Raw genomic sequence first — 27,294 nt, forward strand, 5'->3', positions numbered from 1 at the left:
GCTGTACCAAGCACAGCTGCGTAGCTCCCCAGTTAGGAAGATGTTTTTAGGCGGATCGTTGAAGAAAACCTAATGATGATCAGAAGTGTAACAGGGGTAAAGCACCGCTCAGATCCAGGAGCTCCGGTTCAGCCAAAGGTCAGAAAATGGGAGTTAGTCCTGTTTCTTTTGGGCATGTCTTTAGTTCTCTGTTTTCTCAACAACATGAGGTACGGGGGGGGACAGCTGTCAATAGCTTCTCTACAGAGAAGTAGTTGGGCCAAATTCTTCCCTGATGTAACTGCACCGCTTTCACTGAAATCGTACCCGTGATGAACGTGGCTCCTCTTAGGAACAATAGAAGAGCTCATGAGATTAAACATCCTTTCAGTGTTTTCCTTCTGATTAAAGCAGGTTTTAGTACATAAAAAATGCTGCAGTCTTAGGAAATGATAGCATATTCTTCACCTTGCTCTGAAGCTTTGCTTCTGCCCAGACTCAGCCGCCCAGACTCAGCCCATAGCATCCATGCAACTTAGTTTGAAAGTCTGTATTTCCAGTGCGCTGCTATTGTTCAAACCTCTGGTGCACTTAAAAGTTTGTATTTCAAAAACGCTAATCTGAGGGGAGAGGGGCTAAAATGTAAAACCAGGGAAAAGCAAGCTAAAGGAAAAGATAAACTTTGACAGAAACTTCGAACAGCTAAGAAGTACTAGAGCTGTCAAATCGTGCATTTTGGATTTGAGCTGAATCAAATCACAGCAGCAGTTTTTCAGTACTTGGTCTGAAAGCAATTTAGCTTTTCTGTGTTAGCAGATTATGCTGTTTTCAACAGCTTTTGGAGAGATGACTGATGAAAAGCATTTTCATTGTGTTTCCAAGTATAGGCGAAGCTCTTGCACTCAAACCTCTGCTTTCTTGCCCCAATCTCTCCTGAAGCTGAGAGGGAATGTGGTCTGTCACGCTCTGAGCAGCACCATCCCGTCAGCCCCAACTTCAGGGCTGCTTTTGGGACCCCAGACTTTTGGGTATGGGATGGCTTTGACTTTTTTCAGGGTACGTCCTCAAATTACTAAGGGATTGGAGAGGAGAAAAAAACCAAAACTCTGAGCAGGAATGAGTAGAAGGTGGGGGCTGTATCCTGGCAGATGCTATGTTGGTGCTGAGCAGGGACTTCAGGACTGGGCATCCTGAACGTGGATCCCATTCGGGAATCAGCCCACAGGTACATGAACAGGAGATAACTGTCACGTAAGCACTGACGGTGCAATCTGTCCCTATGTCCAACTGGGTTTGGAGGCTGGTCTGTGATAGTTTTAACTCAGGTGCAAAACCAGCACTGCTCTTAGCTGTTGTAGTATAAGTACTGCAAGGTACCACTCAGCAGCAGCAGTAACACTTCTGGGGTTTGTAAATGACAAAGTACAGAACAGGACAATCGACAGTAAAGGCAAATGTACTAAGTTTGCAGTGATGGCATTTCTTATGCGACCTGTCCCACGTTCCTCTAGAGTCAATCAAAACCAAAGAGGCAACATGAAATCAAAAGATTTCAAAAACTTGCAGTCATACAGATGGTTGAATCCTGCTTCTGTTGCCTATCATTTTGGAAAAGACAATACTTCTAGTAAAATCAATAACCCAAAATTACTTCAGACTTCACCTGCCTGGATGGTCTTAATGAAAATAATGCAGGAATTCACAACTAAATTGCAGGTTTCTGCAGGCAGCAAAATTTTTTCCAGTGGAGCGAAGGTATCTGGAGCCCGAATTGTGTGTTTGATATCAAACATGAATTTTTGGGCCTTCTTCCACCAGAAGCTCACCTACCAGAACTGCACTAAGCCTCTATCCCCAAACCCATCAGCTATAATTATCCATGGACTACGTTTTCTATTGCAGTACCAGTCACCTTGCCTGTAATTATTCTTCATAGGGGAAGCTTAGCTCAGTCCTCCAAGTACTGCAGCAACTCTGAACAAAAATAACCCAAAAGTCCACAACAGGAAACGTTAACAATGGCAGGATTCCTGGCCACCATGTCACCATAAAATAAATGAGCGACTGCGAGGGAGTTCAGGGAAAAGCAGCACCATGATTAGGTAACGGGAGGGACTGACTTATGAGAAAAGATTAAATGAGCTAAGCGATGACGAAAGGGTGAACAGAACAACTGCCTGCAAATGTTTGAAAGAAGAAACCGTCCAGGACAGGGAGGGATTCTCTAAGCTGCTGCCAGGAGTTAAGAGTAATGGAAAGAAACCAATAAAAAGAAAATGAACGCAGCAGTCACCATAACCATTTCTTTAGCTCAAAAAAGAAACCCAGTGCTTTTGTCCATATGGAAACATTGCTCATTTGTCCTGTTTTATTCCTCGGCCATATCCCCCAAAGCACGGGGCTAGAGCTTAAAATACGCAACGGTGCAATACTGCCGAAATCTTTTTAGGCTGGCGGCACCGAAGGACTGGGAAGCAGCTATGCCAACAACCTCCTCCAGCTCCTGCCAGATTCAGACCCTCCTTTCTTGAGGTGCCTCTGAAAGCCTCGAGGCTTCAGCTGAGCAAAGCAGCTCTGCATGGTGAAGCACTTAAGTAAACACTTCAGTCAAATGATGAGCTGCACTCCCACAGCTATAAATCACATCAGTGATGCCCAAATGAGGAACCCGAATCTGCCCTCAGCAGTCCCTGAAGCAGATGTGTCAGAAAGTACGCGAAGTCAGAATTACCCACAGCTATCCATGGCAGACCCCCGGTCCACATCCCAATCCAGTTAGTGGTTTTGCAGCAAAACAGCTGTGATGCCTCATCTTGTATTTGTTTCCATTAACTCCCCCCCCAGCGGGCCTGTATATTTGTGTTTCTTTGTTTACATATTTGTACTGTCCCTAAGGGGATACACGCGCTATTCCTAAGGTTAGGGGTGAGTCATTAGAGGGCAAGTACCTCCCTCTGATGCAGAATTTGTCCCGTCTCTTCGTTCTGCCAGAGATGTAAATCTTTCTCGGAAATGTTGGACAAAAGTCCCTTCAAATCTGTGGTTTCTTGCAGCAGCAGCTTTCAGTCTGCGCCTTTTGAATTGCTGGGCCAGAAGTTTGTGTTTCCAATTGTCACTCTTCGAGACGCTTTTCTGTTGTTAATGCAATCCCCGGCGCTTTACAGCCCGGTCGCTTTATGGCCTTTCCGCGGCCCTGCGCACCGAGGGCGAGGTCTTTCCGTCGCGACTTCTGCCGCCATCCTCCAGACACGGACCGAAGCCGCCCGCCGGCGCGGGGGGCGGCCGCTCCCGCCTCCCCTCCACCCCTAATTACTTCCCACGGCACCAACCGCACTCTGCGGAGGAGAAGCAGCCGCCCCCACGCCCATTCCCCCCGCACGTTGTTCGGCCAGCCCCCACCTCGCGGCGCCGTCCGGGCGCCGCTGACGGCCGCTGTCAGCCGGGGGATGCCGCGGGCCCTCCCGGAGGCCTCGGCTGCCGGTCACCGTTAGCGGCCTCCGGGGGAGCGGGGGAGGACGGAGCGCGGCCGGGCCTGCGGGGCGGCACGCTCGGAGCGCCGCCGCCAGCGGGGGCTTGCCCTGCCCAGTCCGGCCCGACCGGCGCCCCCCGGCCGCCGCCGCCGCCGTCGCCGCGTGCGTCAGGCCGGAGACGTGGCCCCGCGGCGGCGGGGGGCGGAGCGGCGGCGGGCGGAGCGCGGCTGCAGGCGGCATCGCCGCCCCGCCCGGCCCGGCCCGGCCCGGCTCTGCCCGCCGCGCTCAGCCCCGCACCGCGCCGCGGCATGATCGCGCTCCCGCCCGGCCGCCGCCGCCGCCGCCCGTGACCCCGCGCCCCCCCCCCGCCCCTCCCCGCCCGGACGCGCACCAGGTAGGCGCTGCCGCGCCCGGCCTGCCTCTCCCCGCGCGCCCCCCCCGCCCCCCCTCCTCCCCCGCTGCCCGCGCCCGGCGGGGCCGCGCCGGGGCTGGGGGTCGGGGCACCGCCGCGGGGAGGGCGGCCTCGGGGGGAGGGGGGCCGCGCGGGGACGGAGCCGCCGCGGGGAGGGGAGACCCGGCCCGGCCCGGGCAGCGGCTGCGGGGGCAGCGGCTGCGGGGGCGCCGCTCCGCCCGCCGGCGGCATCGGCGGTGCCGCCCCCGTCCCTGGGCAGCGCCGCGGGAGCCAAACTTTATCTGGGGTGGCCGCCGTCTCCTCCCCCGCGGAGGGGCGCCGGGAAGCGGCCGCGGCAGCCCCCCCTCCTCCCCATCCCCTGCCGGGCCGCGGCGCTCGGGCGGCCCCGGGGGTGCCCCGCGGGGCGGCGGCCCGGAGCCAAGCGGGGCTTCCCGGGAGCGGCGGGGGGCCGGGGGGGGTGGCGAAACGGTCGCCGTGGAGACGGGGCGGCTCGAGGGAAGCCCTTGACGGTATTTTCCCCGGAAAAAAAAAAACCAAGCCAAAAACCCAAACCAACCCGCATCACGGGGAGGCTGCCAGCGGGACGGGGAGGCGGCGGTTCAGCCGCGCTCCCACCGCGCCCGCCGGCGGGCGGAGGGGGTGCGGGAGCGGCGCCCCTCCGCGGGGGCTGCGCAGCGTCTCCGTGCCCCGGAGGGTCCCGGCGGGTCCCTGCCGCCGGGTCGGGAGGGGAGCGCGGGTCCCGGCGGCACTGCGAGGCTCCGGCGTTCGTGGCTCTGTTTTCGAGCAGATACAAACAAACAAACAGGCAAAAAAACCATTCCGATTTTAAATCGGTTTAAAACCAGCTCTGCCTTGTCGCAGTGTGATGGGCGGTTTTGTTCATTATTCACGAAATGCGGTTTGTCCAGTTCACTGGAAAGAGTTGACCAAGCAAAATGAGAGGCTTGTGAAAGACTGCCGAGTGCATCCTACTAGAATTTCATTAGGATGAACACGTTTAAAAGCGAGGAATTTTATTGCACAGATAAGTATGTGAGTTATGGCTTGCCTTTTTAGATTTTTTTTTTTTACCTCTGGAATAAGTACTTTCTGTGAGGAAAGACTCAGTATCATGAGCAGCACTGCTTGAAGGCACACATGTGCGTGTGTGTTTGCTCCCACAGAGCACTGTGGGCTTGAATGATGCTGTAAAAAACTGGCCAGGGAGAAAGGTGCTTTGCAAGATAGTGGAGAAAAAGATGGCAATGTTGGAAATAAATAATAAATACCCACCACCACCACCACCCCCCCCCAACCCCCCCCAATTCAACCAAGTACCTGTATTTCCCCCCTGCCCCGGTATATTAGACCTGCTTTTACTTTTCTTTTTGGCATGATGAAAGCAGTCAGGAGGGTAGCGCTTGCTCCCCTGGGTTCACTCTTCTCCTGGAAATGCTGGTTTGCCCCTGTGGTGCAGATCAGCATCGAGAGCTGGGCTTAGCACAGTTCCGAGTTGATCCCTGATTTTAACCTGGCCTTGGATTCCTACTGTCTCGCAAGTGCCCGTGCCCAGGGGCTGCCAGCGAGGCGCAGCAGCCTGGTGCTCAGCACCTGTGGTTTCTGAATCATTTCCGTTTCCAGTTGCATTCTGAGTTTGGTAAATGTGTGGCAGCCGTGATGCTGTTTTCTTCCAGTCTGCATAGTAATGGGCCCTGCTGGAGGTTTTACTATAATAGAACTTTCTGTGGGTTTTTTGTTATTATTTACTCTCGTAAGCAGTTTCAGAAAGAAACTTTCCACTGGAAAGCCTAAAAATCTAGTTACTTTGTATGCCCAGTATTGGAAACGGCCAGCGCTGGTTGTCAGTGAAGAACAAAATCAGAGACTGCTCAATTCTTCAGACAAGTTCCTTGTCTCGGTGCTTGGTGCTATCTTGCAATCAGTTCCTGCACCAGTTTGAGTTGATTTCCTGAGGCAGCCGCATCCCGCTGTGGTATCTGCTTTTTGAGACCCACGATAAGGAGCTCTGACTGGGAGGGGGGCGGCATCCAGGCTGGGCAGTAGAGAGGATTAAACAATATTCAGGTGGCCTTAGCGCCAGAGAGAGGACACAGTAAGACCCAAAATAATGAATTGGGTCAGAGAGTGCTGGGAGGAGCAGTTCCCCTGATTGTCCATTGACCTTAGTTGCAAGTGGTAGAAGTGGCCCCTATTCACCACCAGAAAGGCACTTCCCAGCCCTAGCCTTTTTGAATGCTGCGGAAGTAAAAAAAATTCCAATTACCGTCCAAACAATTCACAATAACAGGAGCTAGCGTTTAATTTTACAGGATTTTTTCCTCTTTGAGAAAATTTAGTGAAAAGATATTGTCCTCATTGTCACAGTGTTGTGGAGGGCAGGGCATTCTGAAAATGAAACAATTTACCTCAGGAAAATAAAAAGAGAACCCCAAAATACTTCCCTTAAAACTTTACTTAGTGAAGCAAAGAAGCTCTTCTCCCAAAATGATTTGTCAGAAGAATATTAACAAGTGCTGGATTTTGCACGCTCGACATAACGGAAACTTTACTCTCTTCTTCATCCTTTAGCTGTTTGCCCAGGGGTTTTGTGCGACAAAACTCTGATGCAAATTCAAGCTATAGTGGCAATGACTTTTGTTGCAGTTTGTGTTTCTAAGATCTCTTTCCCACTAGGAAGACGCTAGGTTTGATTCACCTTCTTGGGCATGTGTGAGTATGCCATTTGCTCCACTGCCTTCATTCATAATACGGGGCAGGCATCGCTGTCTTTCCATCCCCAGGCAGGCAAAGTGTCACAGAGCTGTCTTTAATCCTGACAGACCCTGGATCAGCTTTCCTGCACTGTATTCATTTTACATTTTAGTGCCTGACACAAGCAGCTCATCAGACACAGCATAAACTTTACAACTGTATCATCCAGAGGTTCATACGCTGGGACCGGGATGATTTTTTTTAGCTTTTTCTTCCAGTGTGGAGGTTGTGTCCACTCTGTTTCCCTCTCCCATGAGGGACTGATTTACAACCTAGTGTTTGATCAGCTCAGATTTTTAAAAGGTAGGATAGTGCCGTGTATGTGCTTTGCTCATTTTCCATTTGTTTGGAGGAATCCCGTGTTAAGATACAGTGCATGTTTTTTCTTGGTTTTAAAGTAAAACAAAGGCTGCCCCTGAAGCGCAGAATGGCACCGTTCTCCATGGAAAGTTGCTAACGCTGCTGTCACGGCAAGCGTTCAAAGTTCCACTCAATTCGAACCAGCATTATGTGAAAACGTTTGGTCCTGTAGAGTAGCATTAAAGATCCATTTCTCTCTCTGTCAAAGTAAATTTTAACTTTTCCGTTGACTTTCAGGTGAGCAGCATCCAGGCTCTTATACACTTCAAAACCTGGGCTAAACTATGATCTGCTGAAAATAGAGAAGCTTGCTCACATCTCTATTCAGTGGCAATAGCACATAGTGATTTTTGTCTTGATGGGAAACCAAAATTCAACAAGCCAGCAATAAGACTGCTGAAGTGCTGAGAACATTTCCTATTTTATTTACTCATCACTGAAAGCAAGGTGGGAGCTTGGATTAATTGCTTGCTCTGGAGCATATGGTGAGGCAGAGTGGAGGTCAAACCCTGCCCTGAGCATGCAGTGGTGTAAGATCCTGATATACATGTGATTTACAGCAGAATGCAACAGCTCAGAAGTGCAGGTTGCTGTCAGAAAGCAGGTTTGGTGTTCTGAGTGAGCACCGTTAGAGATCTCATTTTCCAGTTGATGTGAATGCTTGATGAGCTGTCTCAGGGGTAGGTAGTTTTCATGCAAGCTTTTAGAGCAAGATGGGTGTTCACAGACAATATTTTCGAAAAAGCCCTTTGTTAAGTGTAATGTGATTAAAAAGAATATTTGCTCTTTGCCATCATTTACCCATGACAGCATAATTTCAAAGACCTGCACACCTGCTATAGTGTGGTCAGAACCCCCCCAAGAAACTGCTTTGATCTCAGAAAGTTTAGCCTTGATGGAAGCAGCCTTTCTTTCTGTTCTATGATGCAGCAACAGACTTTGTGGTGGAACAAGGTTAGAGTTAATCCCTCTTCGGTGGGCTGTGGCTGGACACTGCACTGAAAAAGTCCAATAGAGAATTTCGGCAGATAGTTCTGGTTTTCCACATCTCTGAAGTTTATGATCTTTAAAAGTCATCTGATGTGAATAGCAATTCTGATGCTGTACTGTTTGTGTTTATCTTCGAGTATGTGTAGATCACATCCATTTTATGTGCTTGAATTTATCTATGTTAGTCTTTCTTATTCTTTCAGGATTGTCAATGAGACTATGAGCTTTATTTTTATTGTTGGGGATTTTTGTCACAAAGGATGGTTTGGGGGTAAGAAAATTCATCAGCTGTGTTTCAGGCTGAGAATACCTGTGTGTTTATCCAGGCGTTTTGGGATCTGTGTTTTATGAGACTATCACAAAGTTTAGAAAGCCCTCTTGTGTAGCATGCAGGCGGGAGCAGAAAAGATCCTTTATACGAAACAGTCTCACAAATCGTGAAAACGGGCATTTCTTTAATGTTTTTGGCTCAATCACTGCATAAAAAGTTTTCGATGAACTTTTCAGATGGTTGAGCTGCTTAAGACTCAGAATGGACCCTTTGTGCTTCCTCTCCCAATTAGGAATTAATTTTTAATTATATCAGCTGAACATTTTTTATTATGAGCACTTGTATTAGCCTGAGGCCCCTGACTATTCCTTTGACAGTGAATGGCACTGGTTTGTGTAATATTGTCTGTCCTATGACACTGTATGGCATTTTTTCTGTCTTCATTATCTGAGTATGTTAAACAAGTGTTTGTGGGAAACCTGGTGTAACTTTGATTAAAACTTGATGTGAGTTTACTTTTCTCAATCATTTAGACATATTTCAGGAATACTAAAATACCACTTACTGGATAGTTTCTTGCTCAGTGCTTTGGTTTGCTGTTAAAGGTTTTCACTCGCATTAAGAACATTTTGCAGTGCTGGAAAGAGGGCCGGCAGCTTGAGTGATAGCCCTGATAAACTAAGAATGTTACTCCCAGAGCTGAAAAATGGTAAGTGTTGCCTTTGAAGTAGTCTTTGACATGGAAATGCATAGAGTGTACTTTTCTTTAGATTTGGACTAATAGCTCAGCAAAGCCAAATCTCCACACAGGCCTGTGTGCTTGGTACAGAAGGAACTCCTATTGATTTCACTGAGACTTTATCTGGCAGAATCTGGTCCTGAACATTTTTTCATCTTCAGTCCAAACAAGTCGAAGTCAAAGAGCTGCTGACAATAGGAAGTCTTTTTGGTGTGTAATACATGAAAGATTGCTATGACTCAGTTGAAACAAACAACAAGGTTATTGTCTGGGATCCATCGCCAAAGAGGCACTTACCATATGTGTAGGTGGAAATTGCAGCATATATTTTGATATGCAGTTTATTAAAGTTACTTCCTCTTCACGTCCTTTATGTCTGCTCTTTATGTCCCTTCTATCTGGATTCAGGCTTTTGAGCTTCCACTGCTGCAGCAGATGGTACCAACAGCGAGCAGGGGGATTTCACTGCCCCCTCTGAATGCACCACGCTCCCTCCTGGGTGTGAGGTAGAGGGGCAGCTGAAACCTAAATGTACGCTGGATGCTTGCAGTGTGGGCCTCAGCAGTAACTCAGAGGGAAAAGAATGGAAAAGGTCTAGGTGTTCAGCAAGTTTCTGGAAGTTACAGCCTTTTCAGTTTTCTCAATCAACTAAATCCATGGTGATTTGTTGGAGTCTTGCCCACGGTTGCAGAGCTGCAGAGTCTGGGCCCCGGGGAAGCTGGGTTGTGGCAGTTGGCATAATGGAGGGCAGTTTTCCAGTAGTTGGGTTGTGACTGTGCTGCAGTTCAGGTGGCATAGCCCAGCCTTCTCCAATCGGTGCACCTGGAGATGAAGGCCCGTCTCTACACTGAACGGCTGTCACATGTGGCAGCCTGGTCGTGACCACCCTGCTTTCATCCACATTGGCGCAGATATAGCCCCTGTGAAAACTGCATGGGTTGCACATGTTTTGTAGGACCACCAGGTTGTGGGTGCTGGAATAATGTCGTCTGTGGGCTGATTGTATTTTGTCTGCGCCCCAGATTGCAAACTAATACCAACTGTGACACATAATTTTGGTAACGTGTAGCATGAAATCAAATTAACATCAGTGGCTTTGCAGGGAAGTTTTGACAAGCTATCAATTTAGACTCAACCATTGCAGAGAACTGGAAAAAGCAGTATGTTATGATTTTGTAGTACTATTCATTCGTATTTCCCAGCAAAAGTAGTAAAGAAAGTAGATACCTTTCTGTTTTGCAGCTGGAGAAGTGGCGGCGTGGCGTGTCGATGTGGCGTGCCCGAAGCGGGAGCCCAGGGAGCTCATGGCTGGGTCCCACTGGGGACTCCTGACTCATGCTCTGTTGTTCCTCCAGGCCGCATTTCCTCGCCAGCCTCAGCCCCAAGAAGATGAATTTGTTTGAAAATACAGTAAACACATGGACTTTTTAAAAATAACTGTTTGGATGCAAATGGTTTGTTTTTAATGGCTTTCCAGTTCCTTAACATGGGATTTATGTTTAAGCAACAGCATCATTTGTTTGTATTTCTTAGTAGCATTTCTTGCTATGAAAATCTCCCTTACAGTCAAGGGAACAAAAAGTAACCTGTCATGTTTGAAAAAGTTGCAACATGTGATAATTTTTTGCTGTACTCCCAAATAGCCGACATTCAAAGTAGTTTTTCCAAGAAAAAATTTTTGACAGGTGGTTTTTTGGTTTTGTTTTTTTAAAGTTAAATTTTACATTACAGGAGACACCAATGGCTGTAAAGCCTAGCAGGGAAACTGGTCTCCTGAAATGCCTCAAATACAGGGAGAATTTAGTAGCAGAGTTATTATCGTGTGTTACGCGGGAACTGACCAAGCATGTACACTTACCAAAATCCTGGACATTTTGGTCAGTGCCAACATTTAGCAAGATAATTACCAAAACCGAATTGCAGGGTAGTTCAGACATTATTCAACTGCGTGTACAATGTGTGTGAGAATACACAGATAAGGACGGAACATCAACCTCTTGGGAATTAGGAGTTGCTAATTCCAGCCCTTATCATCTTATTTCCCCTTTAGTCTAATCTCAGTTTTCCAGACTTGGTGCCTTGTCCCTGTGTCCACTTTTAGTCCTTTCCAGGTTAGGTGATGAAGTGAAGCAGTTCATTATCTGTCATCTGTGATACCAGCACGGGCAGTGCCAGGAGCTGTGAGGGGCTCCTGGACATGCACTGAATACGAAGTGTTCAGCTGCTGAGATCAAAGGACACATGCAAAACCACAGTTTCCAAAGGTGTGTAAATTAGCCAGCTGTGGGCAGCTGTTCACGCTCCAGTAAAAACTGCATCCCCGATACACAGGCCAAATTTTGGGGTATGGTGGGTCTGGAAAGTTTAAAATAAAACGACTGCAAATTTTGTAGTGTGCACAGTCCAATGTCGTTCCCCTAACCTTGTTTCTAGAAATGCTTTGAACAATTGCTGCCCAGATCTTAATTTAAATTTTGTTTTAAATTAGACAGGTTTTTCCTTAGGGGACTCAATCCCACCCAAAAATACAAATTTGGCAAAGTTATAATCAACAGAAAATATGACTGATGATGCTAGTACCAAGCCATTTTTGTGCCAGGCTGGGCCTATTAGCCCCAGTTAGAGGAGACTGTGGCCCTAAGCCCTGGGGCTCTGCATAGACCAGTGATTTTGTTTAAATTGGGTATTTAAGAATATATCACCGTGAACCTGACTGCAAAACTCCCTTATCCCTGCTTATTTAACTTTCTCAGTGTGCAGTTCCCAATCAGGCAAAATAAGAATGCAAAATTCTGCTTTTTCAGTGCAGCCTCAGGCCCTGTGCTAAGAAGCACTTTAGCTTAACTTCAGCTCCTGGCCCAAGGTGGTTGAGGCCAGACAGCATGGAACCACCTGAAAAGCAGCTTTATGGTACGTATGCAGAGTAACAAATGTTTACAGCCGAGGACAGTGGGCTGTGTTGTTCAGGGTGTGCAGTGCCATGTCCTGTGTAAAGCAAAACCCGCTGGAGTGCAGCCCCTGTACATGCGGCCCACAGCACTCGGGCTCTGCTGAGTCCCAGCCACCAGGTCACAAGCACTCTGTGTGTTAAATGTGTGCTGTGCTCTGTTCCTTTAGTGAAGATGAATATGCAATAAATCATGTATGGGAACCAGCCCAGAGACCTACTAGCAGCACTATTCCCAAAAGGTATTTCATAATTTATCCTAACACATGCAGTATGTTTAAAACAGTGAGGAGGGTGGGTTTTGCCTAGGCCAGCATTTTTTTCCTTTCAGCAGATCTCTGATGTGAAAGACCAAGCAGTCCCAGTCTGGATTATCTCCTGAGGACATCTCAGCCTTGACCCCTCTCGGCGTACTCATCCGGGCTGTGGTTGTGGCCCTGCGGCCACCAGCCCAAGGCCTCTCACACCAAGGGGAAAGTTCCTTCCCTCTGGGGGGGTCACGGCCACATCCACAGCATCTGGGACTTGCTTGGACTGTGTGCCACTCTCAGGAGGTGGTGGTGCTGATCCTACATCTGAGGAGGGTTGATGCGATGTCAGGGAAATGTGGTTAAATGTCATCTGGCTAATCATTTAAACATTTCTAGTCAGCTTAAGAAATCTCACCAACTTCTTATGCTTCCCAGTTGTAAATGTCACTATTTCTGCAATGGTGTCTCCCTCCTCCTGCTACGTTCCTCCTTTTTCCTTCTGGTGTGTTATTTATACCCTGCCCCTGCCGAACCTGTAAATTCTGGATGTTAATTGCCTGTCCAGCACCCTGGGGCCCCAATTCTGGTGTGTGGCTGTTGTTTTTCCCCTAAAACAAGCAATGGATGACGGTGATTGCTTCAGCACATGGCAACATGATTGAGCAACCGCTACTGGAAGAAGGAAATAGCAGAGGGCTTGACTTCTGGTGAATAACACCTGTAGTGTGGCAAAAACAGCTCTGGCAAGTCCTGGTCTCCCGCCTACAGCACACGAAGCAGCAGTGACGCCGCTTCTCTGTCGTGTGAGGGTCAGCAAAGCATGGGGAGAGGCCTTTGGGCTTTGCTGGGCAAGGAGGCCATAGCTGGGGCACAGGCTGGCTGGTGTCAATGGGTAATATTGAGCGTTGCTTGTGGAAGGGCGCAGAGCAGTCGGCAGCTTTCCCGACAGCGCGGCACAGACGGGCCTGGCGGTCGCCTTGCCATGGTGGGGGGCAGTGGTGGGAGCTGTTGGGGGTCTGCCTCTGTGAGGAACGCTAGCTAGCGGACCTGTCGCAGGTGAGATAAAGGCAGGGCTTCCCAGTTACTTGTTTCTGTTTCACTCGGTGTGCTTTTTTAATCCCAGTGGCTCTACAAACTGTGCCTTGAGAGCTGAGGTGGGGCAGCGTGGGAGCGACGCGGCAGTTTTCACCGGTAACGGAGCGCTCCAGCAGTGTACCCTCCAGTTCTGCTGAGGGCTGGTGTCAATCCATGCGCTCCATAAAATGAATGAAGTTACTCTGTGAGAATCTTCTTAAAAATAGCAGCCATCGCCTAGCAGTAGCTGGAGCATGGGGCCTGGCAGCTGCTAGAAGCCAAAAGCGGTTTCTTTCAGGGTTGTACCAGAGGGGCATTTCTCTGAGTATTAATATGTTTTTTCTTTGTAAAGCATCTCTCGAGATGCAAGATGAGTACAGCTTGATGGGGGGGTGTATCACGTCTCAGGCAGGTCAAGTGTATAAACTTTTGTGGCCCCAAGCGTTTGCCCATCTGGCGTGGTGGGCCCTGTCTCCGACTGGGGTCCCCGCAGCGCTGCTGCAAGGCAGGTCACAGAAGTTCGGTGGACACAAATCTGCGGGGAGCAGCTCACAGCGCCTGCTTGTGAAGCATTAAGCCGAGGCCAGGGCTTGTCCCCGGGGCTTTGCTGGCCACACTGTGACACCTAGCACCACCGAAGAGCCCCGGCAGTGAGCAGTGCCAGCCTGGGCACGCCGTGCCACGGCTGGGGAGGACTGGTCCGTTGGGTTGCTGTCGCTGGTGGAGGTAGGATAGCTACAGCTACAGCTGGAAACTGTGCTCGTCAGCATCTGTGTGCCCATTCGCACAGAGGCCCTGCTGACACAGCGCTGGTGGCAGAGGTTCGGCCACTGCCCGGCAGTCTCGGCCCTGGGGGCATCAGTGCTGCAAAGGCAGTCCCTGCCCAGAAAACCCCCAGGCTGCCCACCCGAGTGTCCTCTGAGCCACCGGTGGAAGTTAGTTAATTAATTTCCTTTATATTCTGCAATGCACGTCACACGGATTGCCCAATTTGTAAAACATACTCGTTTTTCTCTTTAGCTGCACTGGCAAGAGCTGTCGTTACTTCCGTACTGTCCCCACTGCTTTCCTTTATTCTCTCTGATGAAGGCCAATTGCTGAGAAGCTGGTTTGCTCCACGGTGTGGCCATTTCACAATCATCCTTTGATTAAATCTCTTGATGTATTAAGTCTAATTTGTTTCCAATACTTTTCTTTTTGACTTGGATCTATTTATTCTCCTTAGCTCTTTTAGGTCACATTAAGTTGTTTCTTGCTCCTAATCGCCCATGCAGTAGCTGATTCCTGTAGTTAGTTTTTCTGCTGGAGTAAATGTCACACCTTCCTTTGTACCTGGATTCCAGTATTTCATCTTATTATCATGTATTCATTTTCACTCATCAAGTTTTCTATATTTCCTAGAACTTTTAAAATAATAATAATAAAAAACCCTACTAGTTTGCCTCCTCTCAGGTTTTTTTTGTTGTTTGTTTGTTATTTGATCTGGCAAACCCTCAGCTCTTTTCTTCAGCACTGCTTAACAGCCAGTGCAACTGTTTTTTAATCCAAGTTCCTTTTTTATTTCCTTCTGGTAGCTGAATACCAGATGATTTATCTCGTGGACGGTTTTCTTTTCTCTAGAGACACAGGGTTATTAGAAATGCAAGAGAAAAAAAGAGAATGAGTTCTCATTTTAATTGAAAAAATTATCCAATATTTAGAATTCAATATTTCCTAAAGTAGGTTAGAATAGTATTTAACATGTCAGACTCCACATTTCGGCTACGATGTATTGAGCCATTAAACAGTATTTTGAATGTGAGTGAAGTGAAATTAATAATGCTGTCTTAGTTTTCACCAGCTGAAACGTTGAAGTCCTTTTCTTCTATCTCCTTGTTATAAGAAGAGATAAGAATCTACAGTAGATAGCGTGCTGTCCCAGAGTTTACTGTGATTTGGGCTGCAATGTGTCTTTTTAGCATCCCTGTTTTGATTTGTTTAAACTAATGATTTACTAATCACTTTATTTTGTACAGACCTGGTTTGTGTGTGGTTATAAATGAGTCTGGCAGTGGTGCGGCTTTGGGTGTAGCAGTGGGGAAGAGCCAGACTCTGGCCATGGCCAGGAGGGCGTTTTCAGGATTGCTCTGAGCCACATGGACCTTCTGTGGCTTTTGTGAGGCCTCAGAGGTGCTGGTAATAGATGTCCTTTCTGTCACTGGACAGGCCAGAATGGAAAAGAAGCTAGAGGGAAAAGGGAGAAAAATAAAAAGAATTTTGTGTCATTCTGTTCTGCATGCAGATACCAGCAGCGCTGGTAAGCCCAGGCTTCTCTGCACTTCTTTCTAGCGTTTTCTCTTTATTGCTAGTGCAGCAAGGGGAGAAGCAATAGGGTTTCTCCAGAGTGTGTTGGAAAACAGTTATCCCACTTTTTCTTGTCCAATCTCCATTTAAAGCTTCTTGTGAACATCTTTTTTCCCAAAGTTAAAGAATATTGTCTGTCATTAGATGTCGCTGGTTTATTTACCATTATTATGTGCAGTACTATTGCTATCATTCAGTAACATTTGTTTTCTTCTTTTAACAATAAAGGAAAACATAAGTGGCAGACAGATTCTGATGTCTGGTGTTGGACTGCAAACCTTCCTCCCTCAGAGACGGGTTTTCTATCATGGCTCAGAGAGTCTTTATGTATGCAGGTCTCCCTCTGCTTGGCCCATCAACCAGGCTAACAGTATGTGCACTCTACTAACGAGGAGTCACACTATGCAAACAGCAGCCTCTAAAGGGAAAAAGGGATCAGAGCAGCACGTATTTGTGGTGCCAGAAACTATCTGCCTTCATCTAAATTCCCCACACATCACTTAGAAGAAATAAAGCAAATATGTAATACAACAAAGACCCCTAAAAATACAGAGTGAAGCCTATCAAATGCAACAGCCAAATTAATTTTTGGTCTAGAAAGCTGTCCCTGCACAGCAATTTGCAAGATAGTTCCCAGTTCCATCTGCTGTCAGGCGCTGCCCCTGTTTCAGTACTGCTGACTTTCATAACGCCATGGCTCAGATCCACAGAGTCGCTTAGATGTGTAACCAGCAAGGATTGGGTCTCCGCATGTTTTGGTGCATGTGAGCACTCGTGTTTTCTCAAGAGTCCCCACTGTAGGAAACATGATTCTGCCTTACCTGAACTCAAAGTGTCTATACTTTTGGAAAAACCTTACCAATAGGACCTCTAGAGGCTGTGGCATCAGAATATGAAAAAGCACTCATAAGCCATTATTAAAGGGGGAGGGGGAGGGGGGAAATGTCATTATTTTCAGGCAATCTATTGATACGTATTCTTGGGTCTACTGATGGCATTCCAGTCAGCTAACTGGCCTCAAAACCTGAGCTGACAGCAGTATATGTGTTACAAAGCAGGACTGTTGCATGGCAACAGATTAGCCAACATTTGTGTTAGTGTATTCCTTTAAGAATTTTCTATGTTTTTCAATGCTTGGTAGAAAAATTATTTTTTAAAGCTTACCAGCAGCTATTGCCAGTCACTTACATTTTATGTGGAAATAAAAGACAGGAGGGTCATTCCTTACCAACGGCAGTGAAATTCATGTGGGTATGGAAGAGAGATCAGTGTGTGACGTTCTTCAGCTCAGGCACCGCTGGGAGCTGCCAGCGGAGGGTTTCCTCTCCCTGTGTTGAGCTGAAGGAGAGCTGGGCTCGTACTTAAAGCTGCATGGGGCACCTCTAATTATTGAGATCCATTTTTTCCACCAGTATTTCTAAAAGAAAAGTGAAAGGCAACAAAGGTTTGTCCCAGCAGCTACCCTAGCTGTTCTTTGCTGTAAAGGTCTATCTTCCCCGGTATGTCTGCTGAGCGTTTGCCAGACAGGCACACAAAAAATCAGAATTGTGGCTCCTGGCTGCATGCAGTTTGATAATGAATGCTGCATTCCTTCGCCACCACTGCAGCAATTCAGGCCTGTTGGCACAGATGCTGCCGAGCCTCTGACCTGGCTGTGTCAAGTCAGGCTTGCATTGCCATCATTTCCACTGATGGTCTATTAATTTGCAAGTGCTGCAGAAGACAGCCCACCTTTCTCTTGGGGATTGCCAGCCATGCGAGAGGTGTGTGTGATTTCTTCTGGCATTGTAGGGTACATCCTGGGGACAGCTTTTAGAAGGACAAGAGGCTGAGAGAGAGATTCTCCTGCCTGGCCAAGTAGTGCTTAAAGCAACACAGAAGGGTTGCAAGAGGAGAGGGGAGCAGGGGTCAAGGGTAAAGAAGTTTTTGTACTACTCACTCAGAAAGCTGCAAAGCCACAGCCTAGCTACTAACCCAAGTTCATTTTACAAACACCACCTTGTGCCTTTGGGGACTGCAGTGCCTCCTGAGGATCAGCTGGGCAAGAAAAGGCACAGCAGTCCCTGAGAGGGTGTCAAAGTGAGCATCTTTCCACACGAGTATGGCCAGTGTAGTGGAAGTCAGTTATAAATTCCTGGGATGGCTGTATGCTTGTGATGAATTGCAGCCGTTAGGGCCTGAATCCTTCCCTGCTGGAATGCCAGCTCTGAATGGACTGAATCCCTTAAGTCCCCGGGCAGCATGTCAGCAAGTGTGTGCTTATCGCTAAGCTTGCACACAGCTGGATGGCACCAAACCGATGCTAATGGGTCCCAGTCTGCAGCTGAATCAGGATTATAGACTCTTCCAATATTACTGTGATATGAAGTGATTGTAGTGAGCATTTATGTAGTTAGTTTAAGGACAAATTGTGTAAATTGCCCTTGGGAATATTTTTGCTACATTCCCATGCGAACTTATCTTTCCATCGTAACTTACTGTGGAGTTTCAGTACTGGTTTGATCTCAGGGATTCAGTTACACAACATGCTGTAGGCTTTAAAATCAGTTGCTTTGCCTGTACATGCTCATGTGTTAGCTGATTTTTCAGAAGGGGTGATGATGTAAGCCTAGACATCTGAGGTGAAGATAAAGCCCTTGATCTGCCTGTAGTTTTGGTTAGCTAAAGCACTTTAGCAACTTGCACTCAAAACATACTAGATTTGAAACTGCAGTGAGTATGCATACAAATATTCCAAAGCATCCCTGAAACCACTGTGAATAAAATGGAAGTGAATGAAACATGATAGCTGCAAGGGTCTGTGAAATTTGAGCGCAGGACAAGTGTTTTAGCCAGACCTTTGAGATCAAGGCTAATGTGTATAAAGCTGAATGTCTCTATCTACAGAACAGGCCGGTTTGGGGGGATTCAGAAGGCCTCACTGACCCACCAGATAGAGCTGGAGTCAATGCAGAGAGGGATTTGCCTGCCTGCATGGATGGGACCCTGGTCCTGCTCTCCCTTCCTCACAGGAGCTGCAGGGGGGCAGCGTGAGCATCCCTCTTCCGAGATGGGCTGTCAGGGGGACCGCTTGGGTGGTAGCTGGGAACTTTTATGCCACATCCTGGCAGTTTCATTTCCAGAGCAGGTTTTTCAAACCTCACAGAAGTACTTGCTTGTATACACTGAGGGGTATGGACTACAGGAGGCTGAGTGCTGGCCTTGCTCTTTTGCAGGACAATGATTCCCGTGACCGAGTTTCGCCAGTTCTCGGAGCAGCAGCCGGCATTCAGGGTGCTGAAACCCTGGTGGGATGTGTTCACGGACTATCTCTCCGTTGCCATGCTGATGATCGGTGTGTTTGGGTGCACGTTACAGGTAAATCAAATGGGACGGAAGCGAGGCAGGTGCTCTCGGGTGCTGAAGGAACACCACAAACGAGGAAGGTCCTCAGAAGGATGGTGTCACATCTTGTTTTATCTCTTGGGTTCACTGTGAACAAAGCAGAAATTTGCTGGTCCCAGGATTAAAGCTGTGTAGGTAGCAACATCAAATGACACAGAGCAGACTTCTAGCAGCTGTAATTCAGCAGAGTTGCGCTAGAGTCAATGGAGCAGTGCCAGCTAAGATAAGAGCTGTTGCTTTGGCTTGTGCCTGGATGCCTGTTTTCACCACAATTTGGCATAACAAAACAGATGATCAACTGAGGTTCTTATTTGTTACCATTTTTCTGTTTAAAAGTTTGAAAAATGTAATTTTGTAATTTCTGTTTTTCTTTATTTGGCAAATGTTAAAATTCTTTCTGTCATTATGCTTCAAAGAGATTTAAAATGAATGTGCTTATTTTATTAACACCACCCACAACTCATATTATGCCTCTTCCATACCAAAGCATCTCGGAGGATGCTTACATGTAAACAATTGACATTACTGTCAATCACTGTTACTTACATTTTGCTAAAGAGCCAAAAGCTGAAAAGAAATGGAAAGTACTGTTTGGGATGGACTCCACGAAAATAGGAAGTTATAGTACTAGCTCAAACATGGATCTCGCATTTCTTGGCATGACTTGGAAATGGAGCTAAAGGGACACATTGACAGAGCTCTTATTTCAGGGGAATTTGCTCACTTACATGGCCCAAGATTTTCACATACTACGTCCCAAATTTCACGTGAAATCAACTGTAGTTTTGCCTGTGTTCTGCTTTTTCAGGTATTTTCAGATGAAAAGATATGATGTCCATGTTTAAAAATCTCTTTATAGAGGGCTGAATTTTGCACTAGTAGCTAAGTGTTTGCTTAAGCACACAAAATAGAACATCTGTTATTTTTAAGTTTACCTGCTTCATTGGATGAAGCACACTGGAAAATAATGTGTGGAAACACTGCAAATAATAGGCAATTTTTTTTATTCCAACTTATTACCAGAGGCATGAATCCAGGGTGTAAGTAAGGGTGTATATCAGAATAGCATTTACAGACAAAGATTAACTGCAGGAGTTTTTGACATGTCAACAGTTATGGCACTGATATTGTTCAAAACGTATGTGGTCTCATCTCAGCATGTCCCTGCACCAGGGTGGATCATCAAGGAGGATATGATTTTGGTAACTCTTGTCTACATACCCTATATTTAGTGCTTTCAACAACCATGATGTCAAAGAATACATCTACACCACACACACATTCTTAGTTCAGTTAGTCATTAGGGCAAATAACAGAGCTCCTTGGTTTATCACATGGATTAGCATTTTCAATTCTGACCTATAGGGAGCCTTGCACTGAAATCAAACTGATAGCCCAAGTTGAACCAAAGGCGATTGGTCCCTAAAGGTGCTCTGACCTCAGTTTGCCAACTTGGATGGCCAGCCCAAATTAAGAAAGTTGCTTTTTTTTGCATTATAGACAGACTCGAGGACAGAAGGACAGACCTACCTTTTTTTCCCCCAGGAGGTATAAGGACTCTGTGTAAATCTATGAGAAACTGAATAAAAATGATGTCCATGTGCACACGCACACAAATGCTGTCAGTTCTCTATTATCCCTATCTATCTTTATAAAGACTGAAGACTAATAATGTCCCAGCATAGATATGCCCGCATTAGCTCTTTGTCAGCCATTTTCGGTGTGATAAGACATCACAGTGTGAGCATACAGCCACATGAATGCAGTTATGCTGCTTTCAAGCCTAAGCTATCTCTGAACATTGTGTAGCCAGGGTGAATACACCTGGCAAGAGCTATCTGTCTCTGGGGAGAGCAATGCAGGAGATCCCTGGTCTTTCTGGAAGCATTACCCACACTTTTCCTTTTTCTGGATTATCTCAATGCCCTCTTATTCAAATTATGGAAAGCTAACCATAGATGAAAAGGGGTGACCTAGTTCTTGGCATATAGAACAAGTGTCTTGTTTGGAATAATATTAATAATAGCACAGTCTGTGGGGCCACGTGCCAGGCTATGGGGAGGAATGCCTGGCAGCCGGAGGAACTCCAGGGACAGCTACCCATTGGTACTGCCACCGTTGTTTGTACATCAGTTTAAAAGATATCTTTTTGTGCATTTCAGGTCATGCAAGACAAGATAATATGCCTTCCAAAGCGCATACAGCCTTGCCAGAACCAATCTAATAGTTCAAATGTGTTTAACACAATCCCAGATACAACCCCCCTTCCTCCACCCAAGCCATCCACCCCTCCAGCTACAGTTGAAATGAAAGGACTGAAGACTGATTTGGACCTTCAGCAGTACAGCTTTATAAATCAGGTGTGCTATGAACGTGCTCTGCACTGGTATGCCAAGTATTTCCCTTATCTTGTCCTTATACACACACTGGTCTTCATGCTGTGTAGTAACTTTTGGTTCAAATTCCCTGGATCGAGCTCCAAAATTGAACACTTCATTTCAATACTCGGGAAGTGTTTCGATTCTCCCTGGACAACAAGAGCCTTATCCGAAGTGTCAGGGGAAGACTCTGAAGAGAAAGATAACAGGAAGAACAACGTAAGCAAGTCTAATACTACCCAGCCAAGCACTGAAGGCACTTTGGTCAAGACACAGTCTTTAAAATCAATCCCTGAGAAGTTAGTTGTGGATAAGGGAACACCTGGGGCATTAGATAAGAAAGAAGGTGAACAGGCCAAAGCACTGTTTGAAAAGGTGAAGAAATTTAGACTGCATGTTGAGGAGGGCGATATACTCTATGTCATGTACGTTCGCCAGACTGTCCTTAAGGTAATTAAATTCCTTATTATTATTGCTTACAATACAGCACTTGTCTCAGAAGTTAATTTTACAGTAGTCTGTAACGTTGATATTGAAGACATGACAGGATATAAGAATTTTTGCTGTAATCACACGATGGCACATCTGTTCTCTAAACTTTCTTACTGCTACCTGTGCTTTGTAAGCATCTATGGCCTCACATGCCTTTATACCCTATACTGGTTGTTCTACCGTTCACTGAAAGAATATTCTTTTGAATATGTTCGGCAAGAGACAGGAATTGATGATATCCCAGATGTCAAGAATGACTTTGCTTTTATGCTTCATATGATCGATCAGTATGATCCTCTCTATTCCAAGCGGTTTGCTGTCTTCCTGTCTGAAGTCAGTGAAAATAAGCTGAAACAGCTGAACCTAAACAATGAGTGGACTGCAGATAAACTGCGACAGAGGCTACAGACAAACTCCCATAGCCATTTGGAGCTACAGCTTTTCATGCTCTCTGGACTACCAGACACAGTTTTTGAAATTACTGAGCTACAGTCGTTAAAACTTGAAATAATTAATAATGTAATGATACCAGCAACCATTGCACAGTTGGACAATCTCCAGGAGCTCTCATTGCACCAGTGCTCTGTGAAGATCCACAGTGCTGCCTTGGCATTTCTGAAGGAGAACCTCAAGATCTTGAGCGTCAAGTTTGATGATATCAGAGAACTTCCACACTGGATGTATGGCCTCAGAAATTTGGAAGAGCTCTATTTAATTGGCTCCCTAAGTCATGATATTTCCAAAAACATTACACTGGAGTCTTTTCGGGAACTTAAAAGCCTTAAAGTTCTTTACATAAAAAGTAATTTGTCCAAAATCCCACAATCTGCTGTCGATGTTTCTAGTCACCTGCAAAAATTGTGCATCCATAATGATGGCACTAAGTTAGTGATGCTCAACAACCTGAAGAAGATGGTCAACCTGACACAGCTGGAATTGGTTCATTGTGATTTAGAGCGTATACCGCATGCAGTCTTCAGCCTTCTTAGTCTTCAGGAATTGGATCTAAAGGAAAACAACCTCAAATCCATTGAAGAAATAGTAAGTTTTCAACATCTGCGAAAACTGACAATCCTAAAGCTGTGGTACAACAGTATCACGTACATCCCAGAGCATATAAAGAAACTCACTAGTCTCGAGCGGCTTTCCTTCAGCCATAACAAAATAGAGGTTCTTCCATCCCACCTATTCCTATGCAACAAAATCAGATATTTGGATTTGTCTTACAATGACATTCGCTTTATCCCACCTGAAATAGGAGTTCTGCAGAGTTTACAGTACTTTTCCATTACTTGCAACAAAGTGGAGAGCGTGCCAGATGAACTATACTTTTGCAAAAAACTTAAGACTCTAAAAATTGGGAAAAATAACTTGTCAGTCCTCTCACCTAAAATTGGTAATTTGGTATTCCTCTCCTACTTGGATATTAAAGGCAATCACTTTGAAATCCTCCCACCTGAGCTCGGTGAATGTAGAGCTCTGAAGCGGACTGGTTTCACTGTAGAGGACACCTTGTTTGAAACGTTGCCTTCTGATGTCAGGGAACAAATGAAAGCTGAATAACTAACTTCCTCTCGCTCAGTTTTACAGAAATAACGCTTTTACCAAATACACTGTAGAAAGTGCATACTCCGAATATGCATTTAGTTTGTCATTATTTTTTTTCTTTTTCAAACAAATCCTTTCTGTACAAACAAATTTGGAGTAAGGAGTACATATATTTTTAAATAAAATTTTCTCGTATTTTTTCACTGTTTTAAGATATTTTTTAAGTTTGTTTTGCCCTGAGAACAAGGGTGTCTGTAACTTAATTTTTACTGGTGAAAGTAAATGGTTTTATGTGCTGATTTTTTTTTCCCCTTTGCCTAATCCCAACAGGGGAACTGTGTTTAAGATGTATGCTTTGGGTTGCATAATTTATAATAGATGATTATATTGTCTTCCTGGTTTATCGTTAATCCCTTAGGACATGGTCTTCAATGGGTGGTGCTGCAGGTGCTGAATGCCTTGTTTCCTCTTTTCTTCAGTGGCAAGGAGAAGGTGTTCAACATCTAACAAGATCAAATCTGGGTTGACCATCCTTTTTTGGTTATGACATGGTTGTCTGTGTATTTTAATGGGTTGGAGGGAGCATGCAGAACTCCTTCAGGGCCTTTTGGCAAGTTCAGTCTAGCTGTCCATTCACACACTGCACCGAGCAGGAGGCACTGACTGCAATTTCCTCTCTGGTGCGGGAAGAGTAAGGTCAGTTCACAGAGGAGTCAGGACCAAAGTGACTCACGTTGAAGATTTTCCAAACAGTGCAAAGGGATGCGGCTGCCCGTTTCCTGCTAACTTGAACGGAGGGGGGTGCAATGAACTCACTGCATTGGAAACATCAACCCAGCGAGATGGAACGCTCTCTAGAAAAATCCCCATCATCCACTAAACACCCCGTCCTGCAAGGGAGAAAGTGCCCTCTGCCCCCCTCAGTTCACTTCCCCATTGCGACGCTTGGCACCTTGCAGGAATGGGATCCAGAAAAAGTGCAATCACGTTTAGTTTGTAAAGCTTCTGACAAGGAAACAGCATCTGATACGCTCCTGAATTGAGCTTGGGTATCATATAACCAAGCTCAGCACAGGAACATTTGCAGATTTGCAAAAATGAGATTAAATGACTACATTAACTTCTCAAAAGTCCCAGCCTACCAGAGGATGGTGATGAAGGCTATGTTTTCATCTCCCAGCTAGTAATTAAACCAGAATTCATACAGTTGGAAGTCTGCTTTTTAAAATAATGTAATAATCCGTAGTGATTATGCATCAAGGTGGGAACTTTATCCTCTGAAGCCATGTTCAGTTGTTTATTTAATCCAGCCATTTGCTTTCTTTTAGGCAAGTTTGGCAGGTATATGATAACTCACGTGCGGCTCGCAAGCTAATTTAAGCTAATAAAAAATAACTGTATGATACTAAAATATTTTGCTGGGAGAACATCTCTTCATCCTATGCAGCAACACATATTTGAGTCAGATGCAGGCACTGGATAAATGCTTTGCAAGAATAGCTAGAAATAAGTACTTCTTTCTCTAGGAGGCAACACTGTTCTTAAATTGCAGAGGTTGAGTTGCTAATTGTTTAAAGTTATGTAAAATAATTGTTTGATGATTGTCAGGTTGGTTGCTCTTAAATGTTTTCTAACTGCCTGTTGAGTGTCTTGAGCTACAGTTAATCTGAGTTCTTGAGCTTGGTACAAAAGCGTACTGTTGTTTTAAGAGTCTGACTTATAAAGGTGGGGAGGCGAACTAAAATGAGAATTTCCTCATTAATCCAGGGTGTGCTATGCAATCTGGTATGTGGGTTTGCCACGGTACCAAGTCAGACTTATTTTTTGCGCTTGGCTGTGTTCTGGAGAAGATCCATGTGATTAATCAAAAATGGGTCAGGCATGAAGGAATCAAAGCAAGCTTTTTTGAAGGGGTTTGATTTAGTTCTGTTAAAGACCTCTAACTGATGTAGCTATTGCAAGAGCTACTCTTAACTCATGTATGGAATGCACTTATTGAACAGCTTGGCAGTATATATATTCTAAATGTATTTCACTTTGATGTAATGTGAGGGAGAGAAATGTTTCATTGCTCATATTAGCCTAATTATGTAAACCAAAGTGCTGTTGTCCCTGATGAATGTAAACTGTTTAAAATGTCCAAGTAATCAGTGGAGCTGTATAGTTCTCTTACTTAGATTTGAAATATGGGATTACATTTAAAGTTTTTTAAAAAAATCTTTATATTCTTAGATGTAGCATTTTAAATCCCTAATTTATTTTGTGTCTAATGTTGTTTCATGTGTAGGTTGTGGTCTGTTTTCTGAATGGAAGTTGTGCACACCTCATAACTGAAGGTTGGAGACTTGTTCTATGCCATTTTTGTAAATACATCACTTAGGGGATGCTGGGGTTTTGTTTGTTACTGATTATACTTATACCAGTGCAACCCCTCATGTGGACACAGTTACATGAGTATGAAGTGCCTTGTGCTGGCATATCTTTATTCACTTTGATAGGAATAAACTATACCGGTCTAAGCACTTTTGCACTAATAACTGTATCTTCTCCAAGGGTTTGGTCCGCTGAGACAGCTTAGTCAATCTAAGAGCTCACTGCCACCAAAAAGGGGCAGTTTGCTCCTCCTCACATGCTCCCTGTTCCTGCCAACATGTTCCAGCTGTTTCTCTTGTACCTTTACTGGTCTGGTGCTGGTCTGATCCCTTCACAGGACAAATCAACTTTTGAAGCCAGCAGAAAACTAAGCCAGTTGAAAAAAGGGACTAATTTTCTGGTGGATCAGTTCTCCAAAGGATCAGATGGACACTAGGGTGAGAGTAGCAAGGAGACAGGACTCTGCAGCCAGGGTCTGGGCAAGGACAGGATGGGCCAAGCCACTTTGGAGGTGCTGAGCTGCTAGGTCAGTTCATCATCTTGCCGAGCCATGTGCTTGGAGAGCTGTGCTGTTTTATCTGTAGCAGGGTTAGGCAGCATGGCTTTTGTGGGTAGACAACCCTCAGGCTCACAGTGAATGCTAAAATATCACATTACTCTTAATTGCTTAAACTTAATGAAACAAACTCAGGTAGCTGCACTGTTGACTTTTCTAAACTTCTCACTGTCTAGTCTGTGGGGTGTATTTTCCAAAACCATATTACAGTATTTTAGAAATGCGTCAGCTAAGAGAAGATTGTTTCCTAATTCTGTATGACATCCAGGAAAATATGTAAAAGTGCCATATTTACTCAGTGATTCATGTACTGCTCATATGTATATTCACATGCAATGCATACTAGACTTTTCTGTGACCTATAGTATTTGACTTAGAATGGATGGACATTTTGTGGATAATACTTTAGGCATGGTTTGTATATATATACCCAACGAGTTTATATAACTACTTACATTAATCAGGTGCCTAACAAGTACGACAATTCCAGAATATAAGCAAGGCATTTTACATTACTGCTCAAAAATATTACAAGTCTTCCTTGGTAACGGAAGCAGAGATGACAAAGCATGCATAAAAAGTGAGAAGACAGCCTTAATAGTACATGAAGCCTGAAAAGCAAATCTACTTTCTGGTCAAAATCTGGAGATCTGCATCTCCCCCTTTGTCAAAATTAGGATGGATGTTTGTGCTGACCTCTTGCATCTAACCAGCTAACAACTTTTTGCAAATTCTGATTGGAAAGCACCTGCTCCAAGTCTCATATCACATTTCTGGCACTTCCAATAACTCGTGTGCTTAAGTGATGACGAGCCCTGTAAGAATGCCAAGGAAAAACTTTGAAATTTGACCAAATGGACAAACTTCTTAATTCTGTAGCAAGAATCTTAACATGATAATAGACCTGCGCAGTGTTCCGTTGCGATATAGTACACCCAGAAAAAATGGAAATAAAATCCTTTTTTGTAATAATGAA

At 45.5% G+C, this 27,294-nt stretch overlaps 1 protein-coding gene across 2 annotated transcripts; it reads left to right on the forward strand.

Moving 5' to 3' along the window:
- Positions 1-27,294, forward strand: LRRC8C (leucine rich repeat containing 8 VRAC subunit C). 2 transcript variants are annotated; one of them, XM_049808301.1, is made up of 3 exons: positions 1-138; positions 18,803-18,944; positions 21,134-27,294. In XM_049808301.1, exons 2-3 carry the CDS (start codon positions 18,807-18,809, stop codon positions 23,402-23,404), a joined length of 2,409 nt encoding a protein of 802 aa, XP_049664258.1. In that variant the 5' UTR covers positions 1-138; positions 18,803-18,806; the 3' UTR covers positions 23,405-27,294. The 2 variants fall into 2 exon arrangements, with proteins under 2 accessions (XP_049664258.1, XP_049664259.1); XM_049808302.1 differs by lacking the exon at positions 1-138 and adding an exon at positions 3,740-3,843.

Source organism: Accipiter gentilis, chromosome 8, assembly GCF_929443795.1.
Source record: "Accipiter gentilis chromosome 8, bAccGen1.1, whole genome shotgun sequence".
Taxonomy (NCBI): Eukaryota; Metazoa; Chordata; class Aves; order Accipitriformes; family Accipitridae; genus Astur; species Astur gentilis.